At 42.4% G+C, this 25,283-nt stretch overlaps 1 protein-coding gene across 2 annotated transcripts in view; it reads left to right on the forward strand.

Moving 5' to 3' along the window:
- slit2 (slit homolog 2 (Drosophila)) overlaps positions 1-25,283 on the forward strand; it is a 115,538-nt gene that overhangs the window by 79,942 nt on the left and 10,313 nt on the right. Inside the window, exons 14-31 of one of the 2 annotated variants that reach the window (XM_030729263.1) lie at positions 932-1,095; positions 4,127-4,277; positions 4,391-4,465; positions 4,655-4,798; positions 6,087-6,230; positions 6,341-6,507; positions 6,650-6,782; positions 8,917-8,985; positions 9,366-9,437; positions 10,240-10,311; positions 10,410-10,481; positions 15,704-15,867; positions 16,236-16,268; positions 17,257-17,381; positions 17,721-17,818; positions 20,295-20,434; positions 21,819-21,842; positions 25,079-25,172. In XM_030729263.1, the coding sequence (XP_030585123.1) occupies positions 932-1,095; positions 4,127-4,277; positions 4,391-4,465; positions 4,655-4,798; positions 6,087-6,230; positions 6,341-6,507; positions 6,650-6,782; positions 8,917-8,985; positions 9,366-9,437; positions 10,240-10,311; positions 10,410-10,481; positions 15,704-15,867; positions 16,236-16,268; positions 17,257-17,381; positions 17,721-17,818; positions 20,295-20,434; positions 21,819-21,842; positions 25,079-25,172 (1,941 nt within the window). The remainder of the gene's footprint in view (positions 1-931; positions 1,096-4,126; positions 4,278-4,390; positions 4,466-4,654; positions 4,799-6,086; positions 6,231-6,340; positions 6,508-6,649; positions 6,783-8,916; positions 8,986-9,365; positions 9,438-10,239; positions 10,312-10,409; positions 10,482-15,703; positions 15,868-16,235; positions 16,269-17,256; positions 17,382-17,720; positions 17,819-20,294; positions 20,435-21,818; positions 21,843-25,078; positions 25,173-25,283) is intronic. The other variant, XM_030729271.1, reaches the window with a different exon arrangement.

A 25,283-nucleotide genomic window follows, 5' to 3' on the forward strand; every position in this document is an offset into this window, starting at 1 on the left:
CAGTTTCTTTGCCACTTTTAGGAATTAAACTAACCTCTCAGTCTACATGAATGCTTCAAAATGCGTCACAGAGAAGTGACATACTGCCAGTTTCTTTCAAGAGACTCAACAGGCTCTCTCCCAACATCTTACTCTAGCTCTTACTGTGGTCTCCTGTATACCTACTTATTGCTCTGTTTCTCTTCATTTATTAGTGATTATAACAGGAGTGTAAATTTTAACATCCAAAAAAAAGATCTCAAACTGCCGCCCATCAAACTGCCCAGCACTTTGTTTCACCCTTTAATTTGCTGTCATGCAAAATAAATAAATTTGATTTTAGGTGAAAATGTGCATTTTTTTCTCCTTAATAACTTCTCACTGGTCACTGTAGACGAGTGTGAAGAGTTTATGTCCGGTGCTTTGTTATTGTCTGTATGTGCTATGTGCTGTATATGGGACATCCAAGAACACGGAACTCACTAATTTTGGTAATTACAAATACTGTTAATCTAGGGCAGCTGTGGCATAAACCATTGGGTTACATTGTGTGTTGGTGTAATACATTTATTAAGCTTTATATATATATATATATATATATATATATATATATATATATATATATATATATATATATATATATATATATATATATATGTGTGTGGTTTGTATACAGCATTTTAGTTCTGTGTTGTGACTGTTTACAATCAATACAGTTAAATCTTATTATAGACATATAATACACTTATTGACAAATAAATTCTGCCACTCATCCTGGTTCTTTAATTTAAAGAATAAAATAACCACTGTTCCCGTATCAGCATTTGAGCTGCTGTCCACATATATGATTCTATTACACGCTTCCATTTTGGCCAGCCTCAGAAAAAATATACTCATTGCCAGCTTACCTGAATGTGTTTTGTATGTTCTGTGTCCCCGTGTCTCCATGCAGTCACTTGGCACAAAACCCCTTTATCTGTGACTGCCATCTGAAGTGGCTGGCAGACTACCTGCAGGACAATCCCATCGAGACGAGTGGCGCCCGCTGCACCAGCCCTCGACGGCTCGCCAACAAGCGAATCGGGCAAATCAAGAGCAAGAAGTTCCGCTGCTCAGGTATAGACACACACACACACACACATACAGTAGTTCACAAAAATATAGCCAATATAAATATGGTATGTAGTTGAGAGTAATTTTAATTTCTGAACATTCCCAAACACACACACCCAAGACAAGATGACCACTCCTCTCTTTTCATTCTGTGTCTACCTGCTGGGATTTTCCCTCAGCCTCTCTCTACTAACCTCATCTCCCTGTTTTTTTTTGTTTTGTTTTGTTTTTTAATTTAGTTTTTAAAAAACTAAATAGTAGTATTTTCTGGGATTTTCTACACATTTTTTACACAAACACACACATTGCCAGTAACTGTCGTCTTCTAGTGTAGCATTTTTTTCTTCTGTTTTTCACTTTGACTCTTTCTGTCTCTCTATTAGCTAGAGAACAGTATTTCATCCCAGGTATTGTACAATGAGCATGTGTGTGTGTGTGTGTGTGTGTGTGTGTGAGTGTGTGTTTGTGTGAGAGAGGGTGTATAAACCGCTGTTTGCTCACTCACTGCTGATACTGCACACTCACACATCCTGGACACTTTGAGTGACTTGCCCTGACTGACACCTTTTGAATGCCAAAACATGTTCTCTTAATGGTCTGACATGCATTATGATGCGCCACGTCTAACCAGACACCAGATAATCACATTCTTGTCCTTGCACTGGGTTTTCGATGGTAAGCGCAACCTTGATGATAGAGGGAGAAAAATAGTTAGATTAACAAGCTTGCGTCGCTGTCAGCTGGGCTCTGCTTGTCTGCGAGACGCTGGATAAATGAAAGCACATTGGCACAGCGATCACAGAGACTATATTCAATACCGGTCCTTCTTGCTTCTTAGTACATTTAATGACAGCTAATGCATGATCGTGTGTCCGTGAGCATCTGCGTCTGTTTCTTTCGCTGCAGAACATCAAAAGGTCACACAGTCATCATGCTCAGAGGGGTGCTGGGAAATATGTAAATGAGACATGCATATGAGATCAGTAGCAGGGCTAAAGGCGGTCATTACCACAGAAGCACACAGAGGAGCCACGAAGTGTGTTGCATGAGAAAGCATGTGTGTTTGTGTGCGTGTGTGTGTGTGTATGCGTGCGTGCGTGTGCTCACTGCAGTCATTAACTCTGCTGCTCACCGGGGGGACAGAGGTTTCAAAGCCCAGATACCACATACGGGGCAAAGCTGAATAATTTAAGAACATTTTCGGTTGAAAAGTTGAATAAACATATTTTATTCTGCGGTCCAACCTTGATGTTGGGGCTAAGATCAATACACCTAAAATCCTCTTATTTGCATTTGCGCTGTGTCTTATTTAGGATGCTACCTCATTTTTCTGTTGTTACAAATAAGGCTCTTTTATCTGTTTATGTATGCTTTTTGCCTCGCAGTCTCCCCAGAATAGGTTTAAATCGGCCGTGCTTCAACTAGAAGAGGCCAGAACGTGTGTTCGATAAATGCACCCATTCTATGTCGTGTCACGCAAGCATGATTCTCACTATTCACAAGTCATTAGTCCTTTAAATGAATCACTGCCTGGGGACTGAACACAAACTGCAGCAAATTGCAGCTTTTTTTTTTTTCCTCAGTTTTTCATCAGCTTTTTCCGTCCTGTTCAAATAAACGAGTGAAATCCCTTCTTCTTTCTCCTACTGCCTTTCTAACACACTCAGGAGTACACCATGTCGGCTGTAAGTAACACACACGCACACACAAACACACAAGGTTCTTCGTCAGCTCTGAATCCCTTGCCTTTCGTCCCTGACCGGCCTCTGACCTTTGACCTCAACCGAAGTGACCCTTATGTGACTCCTCTTGTCTTGTTGTTCACCATCAACAACAATGCGATTAGAATAATCATTAAGATTTACACTTTAGCGCTCAATGATTGATGTATTTTTCTCTTGTTTCTTTATATATATATATATATATAGTGTGTGTGTGTGTGTGTGTGTGTGTGTGTGTGTGTGTGTGTGTGTGTGTGTGTGTGTAATACCCAGAAGTCAGCGCTTCTCTTGCATTCAGTGCTGCTGTAACTCTCCTCCCACTCCTCCATAACAGCTGCCCTGTTCCTGCTCTGATGTCTGTAGATGTTCCTCCAGTCTTTCCTTCTCTTCCTGCCCTTTATGAACACTTTTCTGTACTTTTCCACCTTGTCTGATATCTTCCTTCTTATCACTGCTTCTCTCCATTCTCGCTCTTTACACAAATTACACATTTTGAAGTCAGGTGGCTTCTTCTTTCTTCTCTCTTCCTTTTTCCTCCCACTTTCTCTCCTATGCCTCTTTTCACATTCATTCTGCCCTCTGCTCGTTCCTTCCCTGTGCTCTTCCTCCTCCTGTCCCTCTGTCCTTCCCACCCCTGTGTTCCAGCGGAGGAGCAGTCGGTCAGCAGGTTGTTCCTTTGTGCTTGATCTAACCATGTGGCTGCCAGGTTCCTATTGTGGAACATGGTTCTGTCAAGCACCATGGAACGGCCCTGCAACACCCTACAGCATGGCGCAAGAGACAGCAAACTCTTGTCACTCCCTGCAAGTGTGTGTGTGTTTGAAAATATCTGTGTGCATGTGTGTGTGAGCTTGAGATAGAGCCTCACTGACTGTATAGTATGATAGATGACTGCCTGTGTGTGCATGAGCATTTTTGATGCTGTTCTGTTTATACTAACAGCTTCTTTGTAGTCTGACAGGACAGGAAAACTCCAATATGTTTGTTCTCATGTGAGTGCACGTGTGTCTGTGTATGTCTCGATCTTCACAGTTTGTGGAGCTTCCTGTTATTTGATTCCTTTGAGGCTGCGATGCAATGCAGCATTTTGAAGCAAAGCTTATGGGGAATGTTGCAAATGATTGTAATCACCTTTGTTTTCCCCTCCAAAAAAAAAAAAAACAACACAGCCCCTCTGCAGTGACTCAAAATTCTTCTATTGCATCTGAGCCTCTTCTCCATCCACGGTGTCAGCACCAGTACCAGTAAATGCTGGGGTTTGACTCTTGCACAGTGAGGGCATTTACTGACACTGTGGTTGTGATTGTGACCAGGTAACGAGGATTACCGTAGTAAGCTAGGAGGTGACTGCTTCGCAGACCTGGCATGCCCTGAGAAGTGTCGTTGCGAGGGCACCACCATCGACTGCTCCAACCAGAAACTTACCAAAATACCGGATCACATTCCTCAATACACCACTGAGCTGTGAGTCACACTTTGTTTGTCTGCTAAAAAGTGTATCTGTGTGTGGGATCGAAAAAAACCTCACAGCCTCCTTGTCTTTGTCTCTAACCACTTCTTCTTTGCTCTGTTCTCAGGCGTCTGAACAACAATGAATTCACTGTGCTCGAGGCGACGGGGATCTTCAAAAAGCTGCCTCAGCTGAGGAAGATGTGAGTCAGACACGTCTTTAACGTAACAAGGACAAAACGTCAGGAAGTCATACTCCGGTCACACAGAGGAAACCTACGTGTGATGTTGATATATAAATTTAAACGAACCATGTGTATTTCTCTCTGTGCACATTTCTCTTTTCTTGCTGCTTTCTTACTTTCTTTCCTCTTGCTTCCCACTCCGTGTAGTAACCTGAGTAATAACCGTATCACTGACATAGAGGAGGGAACATTTGAAGGAGCTTCAGGGGTCAATGAGTTGATTCTGACCTCCAACAGACTGGAGAATATACACCACCAAATGCTGAAGGGACTGAGTGGTCTCCGCACACTGTGGGTACACACACACGCACACACGCATACATATGCATTTGCATCAAGTATTCTAGCTCCAAAGACATTCCCACATACTGTGACACTATGAAACATAATATAATATGAGCATGCATAATTCACAGGGGTAACACTTCATATTTAGGCTTATGTAATGAGTATCAATTAATAGCTAATAGGACCCTTATGAGGCCATAAAAGTTCACATTTTATCAACCTTGCTAAAAAGACAGTTGACTATTAATTGATGCATAATAAAGTTTATTATAATAATAAATACTATATTAATGATGAAACATAGAAATGCCTTAAACCTTGCTAAACCAAGTCCAGTTGTACAAGTATATGAGAAGAAGAAATCCTGATGCCACCAATACTGATTTGATATATAAAGTCAGTGGTATTAATCTTAACAAAGCAACAAAAAAGTGCATTACATTTAATAATGACTCAATAGGTAAGTTAGTTAAACTCAATAAATGCATTTGCATTGGTCTCATAAACAATTAGAGGAAACTCTAAGTGTTAGTAAGATCATATAACTGTTTATGGTGATTAAGGCTTATGTAGTCTTATATTCTGAAGGAACCTAAAAAAACCAGCTTATCCCCTCAGGTTCCGGCATGTTCGTTTATTAAACAGGAATGACACCAAACAAACGGAATAAGGAGTCCAATTATTAAATTTAATAAAACCATTTCAAACAGTTTACAGATATCTGGGTCAGACTGCATGCCATGCCGTGTGAGATGGCATGAAGTACTGGCACATTCTAATTCAGCTTACAGTTTCATATAGTCACAGCTTATCAGTCTTGGTTACATCATTATTCAAAACAAGAAATGTGCAAGACAGAGAAAAAGGATTCCACAGCTGCTTCTCCCTCCAAGTGTTCCTTTATCATGTTTAGTCTCGTTGACCAGTCCTTGCTTCTGTTATTGATACAATGGCGACGTAGCAGGAACATTCTGACCTAAAACATTATGTATGTATTATCAGTTATATTATTTTCCAGACAAATTTCTCAGGGAAGTAAATGTACATTTAGTAAAGACAAACATATACCATGAACCTCATGAAACTTCATAAAAACTTGTTTACGACAATACACATAATTTGTTAATAAGCAACTTATAAAGAATGTTATGGGTCTTATTAACTATTAACTAATTACTAATAACTATTGCAAAGACAATATAAAGTGTTACCTTTCCAGGGTATATACATATCTCTGTATATATGTTTAATACATGCTAAGTTATTCACTTGTGTCTGCGTGTGTGGGTAGCATGCTGAGGAGCAACCGCATCAGCTGTGTGAGCAACAGCAGCTTCGTAGGGTTGAGTTCAGTGCGTCTTCTGTCACTCTATGACAACCAGATTACCTCCATGAACCCCGGAGCCTTCGACACACTGCACTCGCTGTCCACACTGTGAGTATAAACAATACAGCGCACAAATATGGGAAAATATAAATGCAAAAAATAAATAAATAAATAGAACTGCTGAGCACCCTCATCTCCTCTTTTTTTTTCATCTACAGAAACCTTCTAGCCAATCCTTTTAACTGTAACTGTCACCTGGCTTGGCTCGGTGACTGGTTGAGAAGGAAACGCATCGTCACTGGTAACCCCCGCTGCCAGAGTCCTTACTTCCTGAAGGAGATCCCCATCCAGGATGTAGCTGTGCAGGACTTTGCCTGTGAAGATGGTGAGATGGAGTAAATAATAATAATAATAATAATAATAATAATAATATCACACATGGCTTTCTAAAATATCTGCAGCCCTCGCAGATATTTTAAATTTTTTCTCCCTGATCACTTTTCCTCATGGCCTGTTGTCACCATCAGGTAATGATGAGAACAGCTGCTCTCCGGTGCTGAGGTGTCCGGCTGAGTGTTCCTGTCTGGACACTGTGGTGCGCTGCAGCAACAAAGGACTCACCACGCTGCCCAGAGGCCTCCCCAAAGAGACCACCGAACTGTGAGTTTAAAACATACTCACCATTTAGTATAAAGCGTAGCCAAACTCCACATTTTACAAGTTGTAATCATAAAGTTCTCCGTGAAACGTGCCCATAAACATAAAGAAACATAACTGATTTATGATCATGTCCTTGTGCGTCTCTAAACCACTTCCAGGGCTTTGAGATAATAGCTGTTTTTAGATTGTTCCCTTAACACTGTCCCTGCCAATGATGAATATTCCACCAATCAGTGTTTTCAAGTGTTGACCACTTGCACTTTTGTCTTGTGCAGAGAACAAACATCCAGTTCTGTGTCAAACTTTCATATCACTGTTAGAGATAAGTCTCCAGCTATGAACCACAGACCAAATGGTTTTCAGTTGAAGAGTTCACAAGCTGGTAGAGCATGCTTTGGTTCATTTTTGATAGCATTCACACAGTTAATTCATCCACCAGGGCCAGACTGTCATTGCAGATTTTTTACTGTATCATCCTGAGGCATCTGACAAAGGACATTTAGTGGATTTGACCTGAACAGAGCATATCACAGCATGCCGCTGGCACATACTGCTCTGTAGGTAATCCCAGACTGAATCTGCAATGTTAAGATCTGGGTTCTTTGGGGCCATACCACTCATTGTTCTTCTTGTGGCTAAAGATAGATTTTTTGGCTCTGGTTATATGTCCAAGTTCTGCATCAGGTGTCTGATGCAGTACAATCAGACACTTCATAAATTATCTCTGCAGTGCAACTGTGCAGTTGTAGAGTTACAACAGCAGTGTAATGGAGGCTACAATGAGTGCGTTTGGCAAAGAATAGTGAGTCCACCTGCTGCCCTCTTAGCACCCCAGGAGCTGCCCTGGAGAACGGTATGGCCATAGCAGAGGTCAGAGTCAGAGAGGATTTAAAGGGCAGACACTGCAGTAGTGCTTACAAAGCGCTCACTCCTAGTGTGGATGCATGAAGTTGCAGCTGTCCTTTTTTGGCTTAAAAAAAAACCTCATATTTATTATGCTATGCATCAAAATCAATCTTTTACCTCACTGGAGCTTGAAATATTTAGAAAAAAAAAAGTTGAAAACCACAGTAACACAGGCTAATAGTGACACAGGTACACATACTGTGAATGTAAAGAGAATTGTATTTTTCAGAAATTCATCTAAACAGATTTGTGCTGTAATAATAATGGTGATTGCTATACATCTGCACTCATAACAATCAAAAACTGTACTTTAATTTAAATTTGATTGTCCTTGTGGCAGCACTGTGGACTGCTTCCAGATGGCTGCTATTAGAGGATCGCTCCCTGGAAGCACTTGTGCACTTCCACAGTGTAAACATTAAATTCTATTTCAAACCAGTCCAGTAAATGCATGCAGATGATTATCATTGATGGTGATCTTGAGCTGAGACTTTGACACATAGACCAAAAGCTGTTTCTAGCTAAAGAATCCATAGTCTCTAAGTTCCATAACAGTGCATCAGGTGAGGAGCACAATCAGGAGGATTCCTCTCATTTTTCTGACCTTGGTGTGGTTTAATTCATTCCACAAAGTGAAAATTATTAAAACAGATTTCTAGTGGAACGTCCTGAGTTGTCCATTTAAATTTGGGTACTTGCCAGCTTCCCAGCTTGTATTCAGTGATGTATGGGAAGATTACCCTGAAGGGGAGAAAAGCCCAATTGAAATCAGTCCTGAAACCTTTTGATCATAAAGTCCTGCTCACAAAAACTCCCAAATGAGCAGAGTGTTATAATCTTGAATTAAATATCCGACTGCAGCTTTAGTGATATTTTAATTCATTCTACTGTTTCTCTTTTGGGTGACATGGTTCTTCCAGTATTAACAAAGACTTAATTAATATGCTGGATTAATAGCACATTGTCACAAAGTGAGAGATAGGATCTCATCCATGCATGTGTATTTGTCTGAGCAAGAGAGCGAGAGACGCCTGTGGGGATATTAAACTCCAGTGTTTATTATGGCTGCAGCCATAATGACTGCTCACCCTGGATATGAGGAATTTCCCACATGGTTAACACTTCATTTTCTCCCTTCTCATTTTCTCCCTTTTGTTTACCGATCCTCTTTAATATCCCCCATATTCCGCCTTTTTTTCCTCCCTCTCCCTGTCTTTCTGATTCTCAGGTATTTGGATGGAAATCACTTCACTCAGGTTCCCATGGAGCTCTCCAATTACAAACACTTAACACTCATGTAAGTCTCACCAGTAGCACCTCAGTGGAGAGATATTGCATACATTCACACAGATAATTAACTCACACTTTGCAGAGTTTAGTACAGTTAACACACATAAAATAAATTAAAAAAAAACATTTTAAATAAGGATTGTGACTTGGTCTGTGTTTCCTGCATTCTGCTTTTAATCATCAGAACTAAAAGACTGGTACTTTGTTCTGTGTTGAATAATTTTTGTGACTTTGTTTGGCCCTGATGTGGTGTGACAGTCTAAGTACAGTAGACTACAGAGGAGTATTGCAAACTCCAAAAAGTCTGTGTGCGCGTGTGGGTTTGTTCACGCATGTAAGGACAGTGTTGCCTGTGTGGGTTTTATGTATCTGTTGTTTCCTTTCCAGTGATTTGAGTAACAACCAGATCAGCACGCTGTCCAACCACAGCCTCAGTAACATGTCCGAGCTGCTTACCCTGTGAGTCTGGCTTTACGTCTGTGCCTTTGCAGTGTGTGTGAGTGTGTATAATTGGGTGAATATGGCCTTGAAAAACAATGAAAGCAGAAATCAAATAAGGGAGACACGATCACGTGTGATTACTGCCTCACATTAGCCATCATAGAGACCCATGGGAATCTTTCAGTGCACCACTGGCAGAGAAAAATGTATGCAAGTAGCAGCCTGAAGAGGCTGAATTTATTGCCACAAAATAACCAGAGTCTAGCTCAGAGCTCATCACCCCCCTAAATTTATTACAAATAAAAATGGGGAGTTATGAGTAAATATACAGATGGATGTTGGAGTGGTGGAGGGGCTAAACAGTTGGCAGCAACACAGGACAGCAGAGAGAGCGTGGATCAATGCAGCTTGAGACGCCGGCCTGGACTAGCTCACAGGCTCACTTCATTATTAATACGATATAAACAAGAATTTAAAAAATAAAACAGGCAAGCAGTGGAAGGAGGTGTAAGACACAGGGGAAAACAGTGCATGATGTATACATCAGAAAGCTGTTCTTCAAGTTTATAGTCAGTGCACCAGTGTGATAAATGTAGTTGCAATATAATAAAAGAAACAAAATTCCCACTCTGAGTGCTACATCACTGCCTTGTAAGACCTGCATAATGGGTGTGTTAAACTGTTCACGTTGTTGCTTTGCCTGCTTATCTCAGTCAGATGTGGGATTGTGCTCTGAAATGTCTCGCTGCATGCAAAGATGTGAAAGACTGAAAAAAAAATGCATTGTCTCTGTGCTAAAATCTTAATTCTGTGTGCAAAGAATTCTGAGCTACAACCGCCTGCGATGCATACCAGAGAGAGCATTCGATGGACTTAAATCGCTTCGTTTATTGTGAGTATCTGAACTTCCTGATACTGAGAAATGTTGTACATATATATATATATATATATATAAATATATTGTCTCTCATCGCATTTCGCTCATTTTAGGTCTCTTCACGGTAATGACATATCACTGATACCAGAGGGAGCCTTCAAAGACCTATCATCGCTTTCCCACCTGTGAGTAACACACAGACACAGAAACTTCATTGGTCATGTCTGTTTTGTGTGTTGGAAAAATGTACTTTTTCATGCAATAAAATAACAAACCAAAGAAACACATACAGTAATGATCATGAATATATGTCCTCAGTAAACATAAAAAAAGCAGAAGTAAAGTTGTGACATCAGCCAAGATGTTACCTGCCCGTCTGCTCAGTGACCTCTATGAATGCTGACTGAAGGTCCTTTCTGAACTTTCTAGCAATGGGAAACTTGTTTACCTTAATTTTTGTGTGTTTTCCTCATATCAATTACAACAAAAGAAAACTAAATAAAAAAAAGGTTATGCAGCACAAGGTGGGACTGAACATTTGCTACTTTCAACTACCACATCTATTCCTACCAAGCTAACTGGTTATCCCATCAGTGATCACACAGAATTATGTTTCTTATAAATGGAAAGCAGAGGGGCAGTGGTAATAAGCTGTGACAGTCCAAATGGCATAAATGTGTTTTTTAATACTCGTATTTGTCTTTGTATGTGAAATGGACAATTTCAGAACAATCAATAATAGAATCCATATTTTCTAGTTTGTAAGAGGCCAGGTAAAGATCCACATGCCTTCTTTGGCCATTTTAAGCCAGGGGATGTCTGCAGGACAGGAGCTGCACAACAAATGCATCTAAAATCAACTAGTTTTCTCCTTAACTTAGTTAGAAACTTTGGATTTTATACCTGGATCCTAAACAAGCTTCATCTTTCTAGTGTCAGCAATCTAAAGCTACTTTCAGCAGCTCTCTTATTCACAATGGAGTAGCTCCACATGTTTGATTTGGCATATCTTTACACCAGATGCCCTTCCTGACACAACCCCCAAAGGGATTTGTGTCTCCACCTAGGATCAAGCCAGGAATCTTTTGTTCCTCTAGTGTTAGCAATCTAAATATCTGTAATTAGAATAGTTTGCTGGTAAATATTGCTGGTGCATTTCTTCCTCCTTTGAGAAATGTTCCACTATGTTGGTATTTGGGGCAAATTACCAGGGAATTTTCTTTCCCTGGTAAATAATGGATTTTGAGGGAAATCTGCTAAACTAATTTAATGCAAAACATAAAAAGCCCACTCCCACTGTGGCAAGGACTCCCAGAGCAGAAGCTGAAAAATTCAGAGTGTCATAATGATATATTCTAACGAACAGTGCATAAAGCAGGAATCTGTTGTTGAAAATAACAAGCTGATGGAATTAGGAACTGAAGGACTGGCTTCAAAACATAAAGTAGTTGTTTTATTTTACCGAGGTTTTCTTTGAGTGTGATCTCGACGACGGTCTGAGGGCTGAAACGTCACCTGAACAAAAAACAAATACATACAGAACAAGAGTGTGAGTGGTCATACAGGGTGCAGATAGCTGGTGAGTTACCTGCTGGTGGGAATGTCTGAATCTACGTGACGTGCTCACTAGGATCAGCACCACCGAGAGTGCTTGTAACAGACTGCAGACTGCAGGAAAGAAATCTAATACAATATAACTCAAGGCATTACGTAGAAATATGATGTAGCCAACGTGATGTCACCCTTTGGTGTTGAAGCTGAGGGTTGTCACCAGCTTGGGTTTTTGAAATCAGATGTGACAAGCAAAGGGTGGATCTGAGTGAGAAACCAAACACTGCACACTTGAGGTAGCCATGCCCGAAAGTTTCATGGTCTATTTTTCAAAAAGGAAGGGAGTTGAAACTAGCAAATGAGGCTCATTAAGAAAGTGTCTACTGAGGTATTAAAACCTCACCTTAAGCTTTGTTTACTGGATATCAACAAAAAGACAGAAAAGTAGCTTTTTTACCAGTAGTTTACACCGGTGGACAAATACAAAGTCTATAACTGTTGGTAGTCTGGAAAAAAACTACCATTAATTAATGTTTTTGGCACCATTTTATGGAAATTGATTTAACTTTGAGAAATCCCACCAGTGGCCCTCCTGTAGGCCCACCACCCGCAGGAGGTGTCGTAGGGGTCGGGTGTGGCCGAGGGCGGAGGCCCTGGCGGACCGATCCCCAGCTATCGAAACTGGCTATTGGGACATGGAATGTCACCTCTCTGGTAGGGAAGGAGCCTGAGCTAGTGCGTGAGCTTGAGAGATACCAGCTAGATATAGTTGGGCTCACCTCAACGCATGGCCTGGGCTCTGGAACCAGTCTCCTGGAGAAGGGCTGGACTCTGTTCCAGTCTGGAGGCGGCGAGCTGGGGTGGGTTTTCTTGTATCCCCCCGGCTTGCTGCCTGTACGTCGGAGTTTACACCGGTGGACAAGAGGGTAGTTTCCCTGCGCCTTCGAGCTGGGGAATGGGTCCTGACTGTTGTTTGCGCTTATGCGCCGAATGACAGTTCAGAGTACCCACCCTTTTTGGAGTCGCTGGGTGGGGTGCTGGAGGGTGCTCCATCTGGGGACTCCATAGTCTTGCTGGGAGACTTCAACGCTCACGTGGGCAATGACAGTGAGACCTGGAGGGGCGTGATTGGGAGGAACGGCCTGCCCGATCTGAACCTGAACCCGAATGGTGTTTTGTTATTGGACTTCTGTGCAAACCACAGTTTGTCCATAACGAACACCATGTTCGAACATAAGGATGTCCATAAGTGCACATGGCACCAGGACACCCTAGGTCGCAGGTCGATGATCGATTTTGTAATCGTATCATCAGATCTGCGGCCATATGTTCTGGACACTCGGGAGAAGAGAGGAGCTGAGCTGTCAACTGATCACCACCTGGTGGTGAGTTGGATCAGGTGGCGGGGGAAGATGCTGGACAGACCTGGCACACCTAAACGTATTGTGAGGGTGTGCTGGGAACGCCTGGCAGAAGCCCCAGCCCGGGAGATCTTCAACTCCCACCTCCGGCAGAACTTCGACAGCATTCCGAGGGGGGCTGAGGACATTGAGTCCGAATGGACCATGTTCCGCACCTCCATTGTTGAGGCTGCTGCTCAGAGCTGTGGCTGCAAGGTGGTTGGTGCCTGTCGTGGTGGTAACCCCCGAACCAGATGGTGGTCACCGGAGGTGAAGGGAGCCATCAAGCTGAAGAAAGAGTCCTATCGGGCTTGGTTAGCCTGTGGGACTCCGGAGGCAGCTGACAGGTATCGGCAGGCCAAGCGGAATGCAGCTCGGGCAGTGGCCGAAGCAAAAACTCGGGTGTGGGAGGAGTTCGGTGAGGCTATGGAAAAAGACTTTCGGACGGCATCGAAGCGATTCTGGCAAACCGTCAGGCGACTCAGGAGGGGAAAGCAGTGCTCCACTCACACGGTTTATAGTGCGGGTGGGGTGCTGCTGACTTCAACTGAGGCTATAGTCGGATGGTGGAAGGAATACTTCGAGGACCTCCTGAATCCCACTGACACGCCTTCTGTAGTGGAAGCAGAGTCTGGGGACGAGGGAGATGACTTGACCATCACTGGGGGTGAGGTCACTGAGGTAGTTAAAGAACTCCTTGGTGGCAGGGCCCCTGGGGTGGACGAGATTCACCCTGAGTTCCTGAAGGCTCTGGATGTTGTAGGGCTGTCTTGGTTGACACGCCTCTGCAACATCGCGTGGAGATCTGGGGCAGTGCCAATGGATTGGCAGACCGGGGTGGTGGTCCCCATCTTTAAGAAGGGAGACCGGAGGGTGTGCTCCAACTTTCGGGGGATCACACTCCTCAGCCTCCCCGGTAAGGTCTATGCCAGGGTGCTGGAAAGGAGGGTCCGTCCGTTAGTCGAACCTCGGATCCAGGAGGAACAATGCGGTTTTCGACCTGGAATGCTGGACCAGCTCTTTATCCTCTCAAGGATATTCGAGTGTGCGTGGGAGTTTGCTCAACCAGTCTACATGTGCTTTGTGGACTTGGAGAAGGCATTCGACCGTGTCCCTCGGGGTGTCCTTTGGGAGGTCCTGCGGGAGTATGGGGTGTCTGGCCCGTTGTTGCGGGCCATTCAGTCTTTGTACAACCGCAGTGAGAGCTTGGTCCGTATAGCCGGTAATAAGTCGGATTCGTTTCCTGTGGGTGTTGGACTCCGTCAGGGCTGCCCTTTGTCACCGATTCTGTTCATAATTTTTATGGACAGAATTTCTAGGCGTAGCCAGGTGGCGGAAGGCTTCTTCCTCAGTGGCCTCAGAGTCTCATCTCTGCTTTTTGCGGATGATGCGGTTCTGTTGGCTTCATCAGGGGGTGGCCTCCAGCTCGCAGTGGAATGGTTCGCAGCCGAGTGTGAAGCGGCCGGTATGAGAATCAGCACCTCTAAGTCTGAGGCCATGGTCCTCAGCCGGAAAAAGGTGGAGTGCTCTCTCCGGCTCAGGAATGAGTTCTTACCCCATGTGGAGAAGTTCAAGTATCTCGGGGTCTTGTTCACGAGTGATGGGAGAAGGGAGCGGGAGATCGACAGACGGATCGGGGCTGCCTCTGCAGTGATGCGGACGCTGCACCGGTCTGTCGTGGTGAAGAGAGAGCTTAGTGTAAAAGCGAGGCTCTCGATTTACTGGTCGATCTACGTTCCTACCCTCACCTATGGCCACGAGCTTTGGGTAGTGACCGAAAGAATAAGATCGCGAATACAAGCGGCAGAAATGAGTTTCCTTCGAAGGGTGGCTGGCCTCTCCCTTAGAGATAAGGTGAGGAGTGCGGCCATCCGGGAGGGGCTCAGAGTAGAGCCGCTGCTCCTCCACATCGAAAGGAGCCAGTTGAGGTGGCTCGGGCATCTGATTAGGATGCCTCCTGGCCGCCTCTTAGGTGAGGTGTTCCGGGCATGTCCCACCGGGAAGAGGCCCCGTGGTAGACCCAGGACACGCTGGAGGGATTATATCTCTCGGCTGGCCTGGGAACGCCTTGGGGTCCCTCCGGATGAGCTGGAGGAGGTGGCTGGGGAGAGGGAAGCCTGGGCTTCTTTGCTTAGGCTCCTGCCCCCGCGACCCGGCCCCGGATAAGCGGAAGAGAATGGATGGATGGATGGAAATCCCACCAGTGGCACCACTACCACCATGAGTCAAATGCTTCCAGTCATCTCTTCTGCTGTCTCAGTTCTTGGTTTTAGAAATAAGACAGTGATAGACAACAGTGTCTACAAGTATATAGATCTTACTTTTTCAAGTAAGATCTATATACTTGAAGTTTTCAATTTGTACTCCACCGTGGTCTGAAAGGAAAAGCTTTCGTTTAACTTCTCTCTTTATATTACTGAAAAATGTGCTCACTTTTCCCTCCAATCGGCTGGCAGGGCTCTGGGCGCCAACCCGCTGTACTGTGACTGTCACATGCAGTGGCTCTCAGACTGGGTGAAGAGCGGCTATAAGGAGCCTGGCATTGCTCGCTGTGCTGGGCCCGGCGACATGACAGACAAACTTCTTCTGACCACACCCTCCAAGAAGTTCACCTGTACAGGTAAATGCACATATGGTAGTGTGGCAAAACTTGCCAGCAGCTATACAGAGAAACAGCAAAATATGGTTAAATAAGTGTCTGGTGTTGTACTAGCAAACTTACACACACTTGAGGAGGACTCCCAAAGGAGACCACAAGTTGCCTAAATTGAAACTGCATTACATATACATTAGATTCATATTGTTTTACTGCACAAAAGTAAATGTTAATATTCAAATGTACACAATAACTGTAATCCATAAATTTGCTTGGCTGCATCTTGTCATACTGAAAAATGCTACTGTTAATCTTTAAGCCTTATTATATCACTTACCTTTGAATACAAGACTGAAATCTATTTTTGACCTAATCTAACTGACGCACTGTAGAAGTCCCTGGGCCTTGTGGTTTTCTGGTGCCAGGTAAAGTATCATATCCCAGTACTTTCTACTCAGTCCCAGATTCCCAGTTTGAGCCAGTCCTGTCCCGGTTACCCTCTCTGCTCAGTCAGAACCATTCCGACTCCCTTTCAATCCTCGTGTACGGACCAGCATTGTGTTCTTTGTTAAATGTTGAATTTCTGTTATCAAAGTTGGGGATATGTGTGTCTTCTGTACATGCTATGGTCCTGCAAAGAAAATGTCATCTTTCTCATGTAATAGCTGTAATATATGAGCAAGAGGAACCTCTGCACAATTATACTAAATAATATAGTACTGTTGGTGTAATCGCACGCTTTCTTAGATACACCTTGCTAGTACCAGATTGGAGCCCCTTTTGCCTTCAGAACTGACTTAATTCATGGCATAGATTGAACAAGGTGCTGGAAACATTCAGCAGAAATCAAGACTCATCAGACCAGACAGCATTTTTCCAATCTTTTATTGTCCAATTTTGGTGAGTCCATGCAAATTGTAACCTCAGTTTCCTGTTCTTAGTTGGCAGAAGTGGCACCCAGTGTGGTTGTCTGCTGCTGTAGACCAACCCTAGAGATGGTTGTATGGCAAAATCCCAGCAGATCAGCAGTTTCTGAAATACCAGCTCCACTGAGCTCTGATGCTCAGTTTGAACTTCAGCAGGGCATCAGGCCATGTCTACTGTACGTGCCTGCATTGCGTTGCTGTGGTGTGATTGGCTGATTAGATATTTGCGCCAACATGCAGTTAAACGGGTGTACCTAACAAAGTGACCGGTGAGTGTATATAGAATACAGGGCAACAAACCACCAGCTTTATCTTCTGCAGAAAAAGCTGACATTTGAAGTTTTTGCAGCTGCCAAACAATGTACAGTCCTCTATGTAAATCTAGTCACTCTGACTCTTCCTGCTCCCCTACGTGTCAAACTCTATGCATTGTTAATAATCTCTCTTGTGTATATGTTTTATTTGTGTGGATTGGTGCACCATACAGGCCCAGTGGATATAAATATCCAGGCTAAGTGTGATCCGTGCCTGTCCAACCCCTGCAAGAATGATGGCACATGTGCTAATGACCCTGTGCACTACTACCGCTGCACCTGCCCTTATGGATTTAAGGTATGCAAACCATGGAAGGCCAAGAGGATTGCATTCACCTGTTCTTTTTTTAGGAGCTTTTCTAATCACTTACTGGTAAAAGAAAAAATAGTCTTTTTGTCTTCACAGTTAATGCCTGTGGGACAGGAACAATATCTTACACACACAGAAACGCACACGTAGAAAGACCTTATCCCTGTGTGAGCCAGATGAATACATCTGTGAACGTTTTCGGGTAAAGAGAGTGTATGGATAAGAGACAACAGTTTCAAAGTCAACTGATGCAATAGGTGGAAATTATAAGAAGCTGTTGTTGTTTTAGCTCTCTGAGCATATGTGTGTGTTTGTGTTTGCATGCAGGGCCAAAACTGTGATGAACCCATTCATGCCTGTATCAGTAACCCGTGCCAGAATGGTGGAACCTGCCATCTGAAGGAAGGAGAAGGCAGCAACTTTTGGTGAGAGATGTTCAAAATATTTTATCCAATCTTGTTAGTCTTGGCTCTTATTCCCTCACAGGTTAAGTGATAGAGGTATTTCACTCCATTCACACACAAATCTCCCCCTTTTTGCCTCAGGAAAACTGTGTAACGTCTTCTGTGGCTCTGGAGAGAGGTTTTTAAAGGGTGAACTCTGATGATGAAAATAGCTGGGACAAAAAAGAAAGCATTTGTTGCTTCTGTGGAGTTTTGAAAGATGTGAGCATTTACCTGGTGGGGTGCATTGCATTATGGGAAATCCAAGAAAATGCATCTAAGGATCAGACATTTTTAAAGAGTTTTGCCCGTCCTGAGGAACTTTGATGCCAGGGCCTCAATTGCATCAGTTTTGACCTCTCTTTTGAGTGTTTCACTCAATGGCGTTTTAACTCCAGTAACCAGTTTTCTAAGTGCTACAGGCTCAGTGGTGGCATTATACATCATAAGTAGTGTATGGTAAGAATTAGAGAGAGAGAGAGCTTAAAAAAAAAAAAAAAGGGCTAAAGCAAAACTTCCACACAGTTTTCTTCCTTAAAGAAAACTTATGGTTGCACCATTCTCAGATCTTGGCAGATGATGGAATGGAACGAAAACACTAATAAACATAAATAACTGTGTGACCACAAAGTCTGGTGCAGCATCTGTTCATAAACCAATTATTCAGAACACCAAACATCAGCTCTCAGATATCAAGAGACCGGTGAGAATGCGCATGAAGGTAATCTGCGGATTCTCAGCAGATCCTTCCATCAATGATGCTGCAGCAGTAATGAGAGGTGGCAATGAATTTACGGGAGGTAAATGGCTCAGGGGACCGGTTCTGTTGTGTCTCCAGAGTGAGGTGGGCAGACCCACTGTGAGAATTGTCCTCTCTTCATTAGTCTATTTAGTGTTAACTGTAGAGGAGCTAATTCCTGTTTGCTTGCTCCGAGCAGATTTTAACCACGTAAGCAGATAATTAAACAAACCCAAGCTCCTCCTGTTTGTCGCTTCTTTACCTTCTCTGTATACTGTATGCTACTATTTCTTGTCCATTTATGTCTATATTTCCATCAGTGTATGATTTCTTTTCCCTCTCCAGTGTAGAGGTGGAATATTCATCGTGAAGAGCTGTCGCTGACTCTATAATGAGATATTAATCCACCCGAGTGTGTGCCGCATAAGAGCTCTTTATTAGACCCATAATATAGCACTCTCAATGTGTGTGTGTGTGCGAGGGAGAGTGTTGTAATAAACCTGAGTAGTAGTTACAGAGTTGAGGCACGCTCATCTTAACAGAATAATGACTCTCTTCTGGGGATATGTAGATGGAGCTGACACTGCCATTATGAGCTGCAAGCATGGATAGTGCATCTGTGTGTGTGTTTGTATATGTGTGTGTCAGGGGAGGGGAAGGAGTTGGGGGGGGGCATTCAGGATGGCTGATATTCACAAGTCCCCAGAACTGAGCAATTTTCACGATTAGAGCACCCATGATTGGTCAATAAAATTGTCCACCCACACAAAATTAGTTGTCGACTATATTGGCAATTATTCAGTAGTAATCAGCTGCTTACAATTATCCCCACACTGGGTAGAAAATCCCTACCTGGTGTCTGTTTGAGGCCACTGAGAGTAGCGTATTGGTGGTACATCAAGAACACTCAGACATGTGCGTGTATGAAGCTTCGTGGTGTGTGCAATGGGACCTAAAGTACTCACAAAATATATACTCACAAGTGGCTGCTGTGGTTAAAAATCATGTGATGAAGCTCCCAGCTGTTTGCTAACATGTGCCCTGTCTCTGGCTTCACTTCATCCAAAATGCTACAGCAAGAGTACTGACGGAGAGTAGAAATAGAGAGCATGTTTGTCTCATATTGGTTTTTCTTCATCGCCTCCCTGTTAAATCCAGAATTGAATTTGAAATCCTTCTCCTCACATACAAGGTCTTGAATAATCAGGTCCCATCTTATCTCTAAGACCTCATAGTTTGTGTTCATTGTGCGTCGCTTTTAGTTTTACTTCCTTGTTCCTTGTCCTTGTTTTCCCCCAGCTGTCTCCACTTCTCTAATCATTCCTCTGTGTATATGTTGTCTCTGTCTCTTCCCATACTTTGTCAGGTCATCTGTTTTCCTCACCCCACTGTTTCCCAGTTTCCACTGACTCTCCTAATGTCATGTTTCTTTCACTTTTCAGTATGTTTTCCAATATTAGGTTTTTGCAGTTTAGTGTCCTCAGTCCGCTTTTTGTGTTTAGTTCTGCCATTAATAGATTGAAACAGCCTTTAAAATACGGCTTGCTTTGAGTTTGTCTGCCTCCGTGTCCTGTATTTGCGTCCCCACTCCTTCACACTCCACATGGGTGACAGTTTCAATGGTGTATTGTTACGCAGTGCTTGGTATAGTGTAAGTGACCCTACAGGTTTTTATCCACCTATTTATGAGTGTGTGGATCTGTGTGTGTATGATCTCAGGTGTGTGTGTCCGGAGGGCTTCGAAGGTGACGCGTGTGAGATCAACATTGATGACTGTGAAGATAACGACTGTGAGAATAATTCCACCTGCGTTGATGGAATCAACAACTACACATGCATGTGCTCACCAGAATATACAGGTAACACTTATGAAGAATTAAAGGCTGGGAACGGATGTTGGATGTCGGATGCATGTTTTCCCTGTTCTGTATTCCCATTTTATTTATTTCTCCAAACAGAAGCACAGGACTCTCCCAGATAATACAGGGATTGTGTAGGTTTGTGTCATAGCCATCAGTTTTAGTTATTTCAGCATTGTGTTGATATTATTTTTGCATGATATCAGCCTCTGCAGTACGCATAGGCATCGACCACCATTACCACAGAAAAAAGGCATGCTGAAGGAACAAATTAGAATATCTAAAAACAAAATGTTGTACCATAATATGCTTAGAGACATTCATAACAGAATTTTTAGATCAGTGACTGGAAATTTCTTTCCAAAGTGCATCCTGGGAGTCAATCAAAAATTCATGCCACTCAGCCCATTAAAGCTGGACATCCTTTTGTTTTAAATTTTGCACATCTTGCCTTCAAGGTTGTCTCATTCTGCAACTCTGGAGTGCATCCAGTGTGGCTGCTGTTAGTAGATCACTGTGTTCACAATGCACCACAAACCTGCAGAGAGCCAAATTTAAAAGTAAGCATCATCACTGGTGATGAGAGCTGAGACTTAACAGCAGTTTTCATCTGAAGGTTGTGCAATCAGACCGTCAATGAAGTGCTCCGCTATTACATCTTGAAGCCTCCGGGGGGACGATTCATAAGCATAAATAACCTAAAGTCTGGCGCTTGCCCAGCTCGCCAAATTTGTGTCTTCATGTACTTCATACACTTCTAAAACTGGAGGAGATCCAGTCTGCACAGCAGTTACACAGGTTCTCAGATTAGGGCAAGTGTGATCCGAAAAAACAGCAGCGGTAAAGGAGACGACCTTGATGGGAAGATCTGCTAAATTTAAATCAGATAATGTTTTTGATTTTTATGGGCAAAGTTGCAGAGCTTTATGATAGCACCTTGATTTAACCAAATGTGCAAAAACTTTTACATTTGACTCTCTTTATTTTTTCTTTAATCAAATATCAAGTTTATTTTCTCACACAGTTCTTTGTGCCGTATGTTGTACTAACATTAACATTATCTGAACTGTGGAAGTGTAAAGGCTGTCTGTGGGAAATATAAAATAAACTTTCCGTTCCAGAAATTGTCACCATGATTATCTCTTCCACAAAAACCTTCTGTAGTTACAGAGAATTAAACAAGACAAATCATGTTTTATTTAACTAACACTGGTCTGTTGCTACTTGTTTGTCTGCTTTTGCACTGTTTTTGCACTAATCATCTCTGACTGCTAACCTATGCGGCGGTGTTCTCTCTCTGTCTTTTTGTGTTTTGCTGTCCTGTGTCTTTTCTCCCATCTCGCTCTGCTTTCTATCATCTGTCATCTTTTTTTTGTGGTTGCAGCTGCTACCAATGAGGTGGAGAGAGGTTAGTCTGTTCTTCCCTCTGTCCTTTCTGTCCCTCTCTCCTTCCTTCCTAACTTCCCTCATTTCCTCTGCTTTATCCACGGGAATGCTACAGATTCAGCATACTGTATGCAGCCATGCTCTGTGTTAGCAGTGCATGTCTTTGATGTACAAATAGACCTCTCAGATTTCCGTGGTGCTTGCTGCTTCACGCATACATGGGATGACCATCCCAGGTAAATGAGCTGGAATTAGAGGAGAGAACTGGTAATGTTCTATATTATGAAATGTAAAAATCCCATTAAAAGGTCCAAACTAACAACTTGTGTCTCTGTCCTACAGTAATGTAGACATTCATCGAGTGCATTTATTCCATTCGCTCCTCCAGAACAAGCATATATTTTCAGTTTTTTTTTGTTTTTTTTAAAAAAACAGTTTCTAAGCAGTTACACACTGTAGTTATTATCCCGCTTTGCTCAAATGGTGCACTGGGTGCTGACTATTTTCAGCTGTACATTTGGTGGCCCTGAAAGTATTTGTTTGATTCCACGATAGACTGAAATAGACTAAAATGTGTGTGTTTAGTGTTTTAAAGCTATTTGGTGGAACAATGGAAGCCTTTGGAACAGAAGAAGTTATATTAGGAGCCAATCATTGTTGGTTTGGGTCATTTCTTGGGATTTTTTTTTTTTTTTTTTGGACAATAAGGAAAACATGCTGAGTTACATCTTATCATTTTTAATAAAGGTCATTTTAATGTTCCACACTGAGGAATGAAAGTTTGGGACAACAACTACGTCTGCTTCCTGAAACCTGAATATCTACAGTGCTGTGCAAAAAGTTTAAGCCACCCCTCAATCTTTTTGGTTCTGCTAGGAAAATGGGAAATAGGTGCAACAATTTATTGAAACAACAATGTGCAAGCATGCATTGAAATACAATATATAAGGTAAAAACAGGGTTTGTACGGTTCTAACAAGCTTGAAAGTCAATATTTGGCATGACCACCATTATTCTTCAACACAGCCTGAACTGAAGGCAGCTTTCTTATTATTTCTTTAATTAGTCTTCAGGAATAGTTCTCCAGGCTTCTTGAAGGACATTCAAAGCTCTTCTTTGGATGTTGGCTGCCTTTTGTTCTGTTCTCTGTCAAGATGATCCCACACTGCTTCAATAACGTTGAGGCTCTGGGGAGACCAATCCATGACTGATAGTGCTCTATTGTGTGTTTTTCGCTTTGCAGATGGTATTACACGATGAACCAAATCTGACTGTGCTTTTCTGTGTTCATAATTCCATCAATTTCAACAAGATCTCCATCAACACTGGCTGAAATGCAGCTCCAAACCATGAAAGAGACTCCACTGTGTGTCTACAGATGGCTGCAGACACTCACTGTTGTACTTTTCTCCTGACCTCCTCCATACATATTGGCAACAATTTGAGCCAAAATTTCAAATTTGTCACTTATTTTCAGTTCAGTTCTTGTGTATTTTGGCATAACTCAGCCTTTTCTCTGTTTCCCTTCTTTAAGAATGGCTTCTTCTTTGGCATTTTTTGTAGATTACACAAAAGAAACAGGACTCTGTTTCTTATGTGTTTTAGTGACAGGGTGCTAGTAACAAAGTACCGAAAAATACAATTTAAAAATGATTCTTGCCTAAGTCATCTATTATGTGTAGATACAACACTGGTTCATCTCTTGAGTTAGGTGCCTTTTTTATGCTTGAATAATCCATAGGTCAGTGTAAAGCTGTTTAACAAGCTGAAAAATAAAAACATTCCTCAATACAAATGAGTGAAAAAGCAGCCAATGTCAATGCCAAAGTCCTTCAGAAAACCTCTAGAACTATCGCTCAAGACCACTTTAAAAAAAAATAAAAAATGCAAGAAAGTCTGGCTACTTGGAAGCAAAATACAAGAATAGAAGAAATGAGGGGTGGCTCAATAGTTTTGCACTGTACTGTGTCTTACAGTAATGACCCAAAGCACCTGAGCACATTTTAAGGAACTAAAAGCCTACTGGTCTGCATGCATTTCCACCGCAGTCTAAACATTTCTGAAAATTATGCACATTAGTCCAGTGGAGTATGAAAAAGTAATGGCTGCTTTAATACCTGAAACTATGTTATATTTTATCATTGGTCAGTCTGTCATATGCTTTTTTTCTGCAGCTTATTTGATGTGAACAAAAAAGCAAACTGTTTATACAGTTATAACATTTTAAATTGCCTTTAATAAAATGCTGTGAGTACTTGGCCAGTAAGTAATGCTCAGCTCTGCGAGCCCCGTTCCTAAAGTTTCTGAACTGACGGGACATTTTGTGGGATAAAATAATTTTCCCTTGGAGGAGTAAAAGCTCAAGTTGACCTACTATGCTTTTGTGTCATACATAAACTGTGACTGGACTCTTTGGAGAGATGTTGGGTGGTCAAAGTTTCAAATAGTTTTGTTTTTTTTCACTAAATGGTACCAAAGAGAGGAATAATCTTAATATGGTCATATTGGGCAGACAGCTTTGGCTGTGAGCACAGAATCCCGACCCACCTGCCTGCTGTTTGTGTGGAGCAGCCAATCAGAAGAAAGTTGGTTTCAAATGAAGCTGGCTTACACTGAGAAGCACTTAAATTGCTTATTTCCGACAATGGATAAACCTGTATAAGATGAATAAGGAATATTATTGAACTGAAGAATGTTTTAAGCAAATCTGACTACTTCTAGGTGTGTGAGACACAGCAGTTACTGTCTAAATGAAGGGCTCAGTAGCACAAACATATACATTCACATCTCCCACTGTTTCACACTCATTTTTACTGATCCCCATAGGGTTGTGTAATTATTCCCAGAGTGGAATTTGTGCTGTCAGGAGTATTGGTGTATTCCCTCATCAGTGATTCATTTGGAGTTCAGAGTTTCAGGAAGATCAGGATTTAAACTCTGGAATATGATCAGAAATACAACATTCTCAGCACTGAGATCATTTATCAGAGCGCTGTGTTTTTTCTGGCCACAAGAGAGTCATCCATCATGAGGCCAAGCACCCATTCAACATATACACACGCACACACACACACACACTTACACACGCATTTCTATGCATATATGACAAACACGCACTGACAAAGAAGAAACACACTGGAAAGATGTTTAAATATTAATGTGTTTTATGTTTTAATTTCACTTTATCGTTAATGCTGTGCAAAGAATTGAAAAAGTGACAATATATTTATGTGTGTTTGTGTTTGTGTGTGTTTCTAGGGGAGCTGTGTGAAGAGAAACTGGACTTCTGTGCCCCCGAGCTGAACCCATGTCAGCACGACTCAAAATGCATTTTGATTCCTCAGGGATACAAGTGGGTAGACTGGAAACACACACACACACACACACACACACACAAGCACACACACAAACACACACTCTTGTATAAACGCATATGCAAAGTTATTAGAATAAGCAGTGCTTC

This window comes from Archocentrus centrarchus, chromosome 1, assembly GCF_007364275.1.
Source record: "Archocentrus centrarchus isolate MPI-CPG fArcCen1 chromosome 1, fArcCen1, whole genome shotgun sequence".
NCBI lineage: Eukaryota > Metazoa > Chordata > Actinopteri > Cichliformes > Cichlidae > Archocentrus > Archocentrus centrarchus.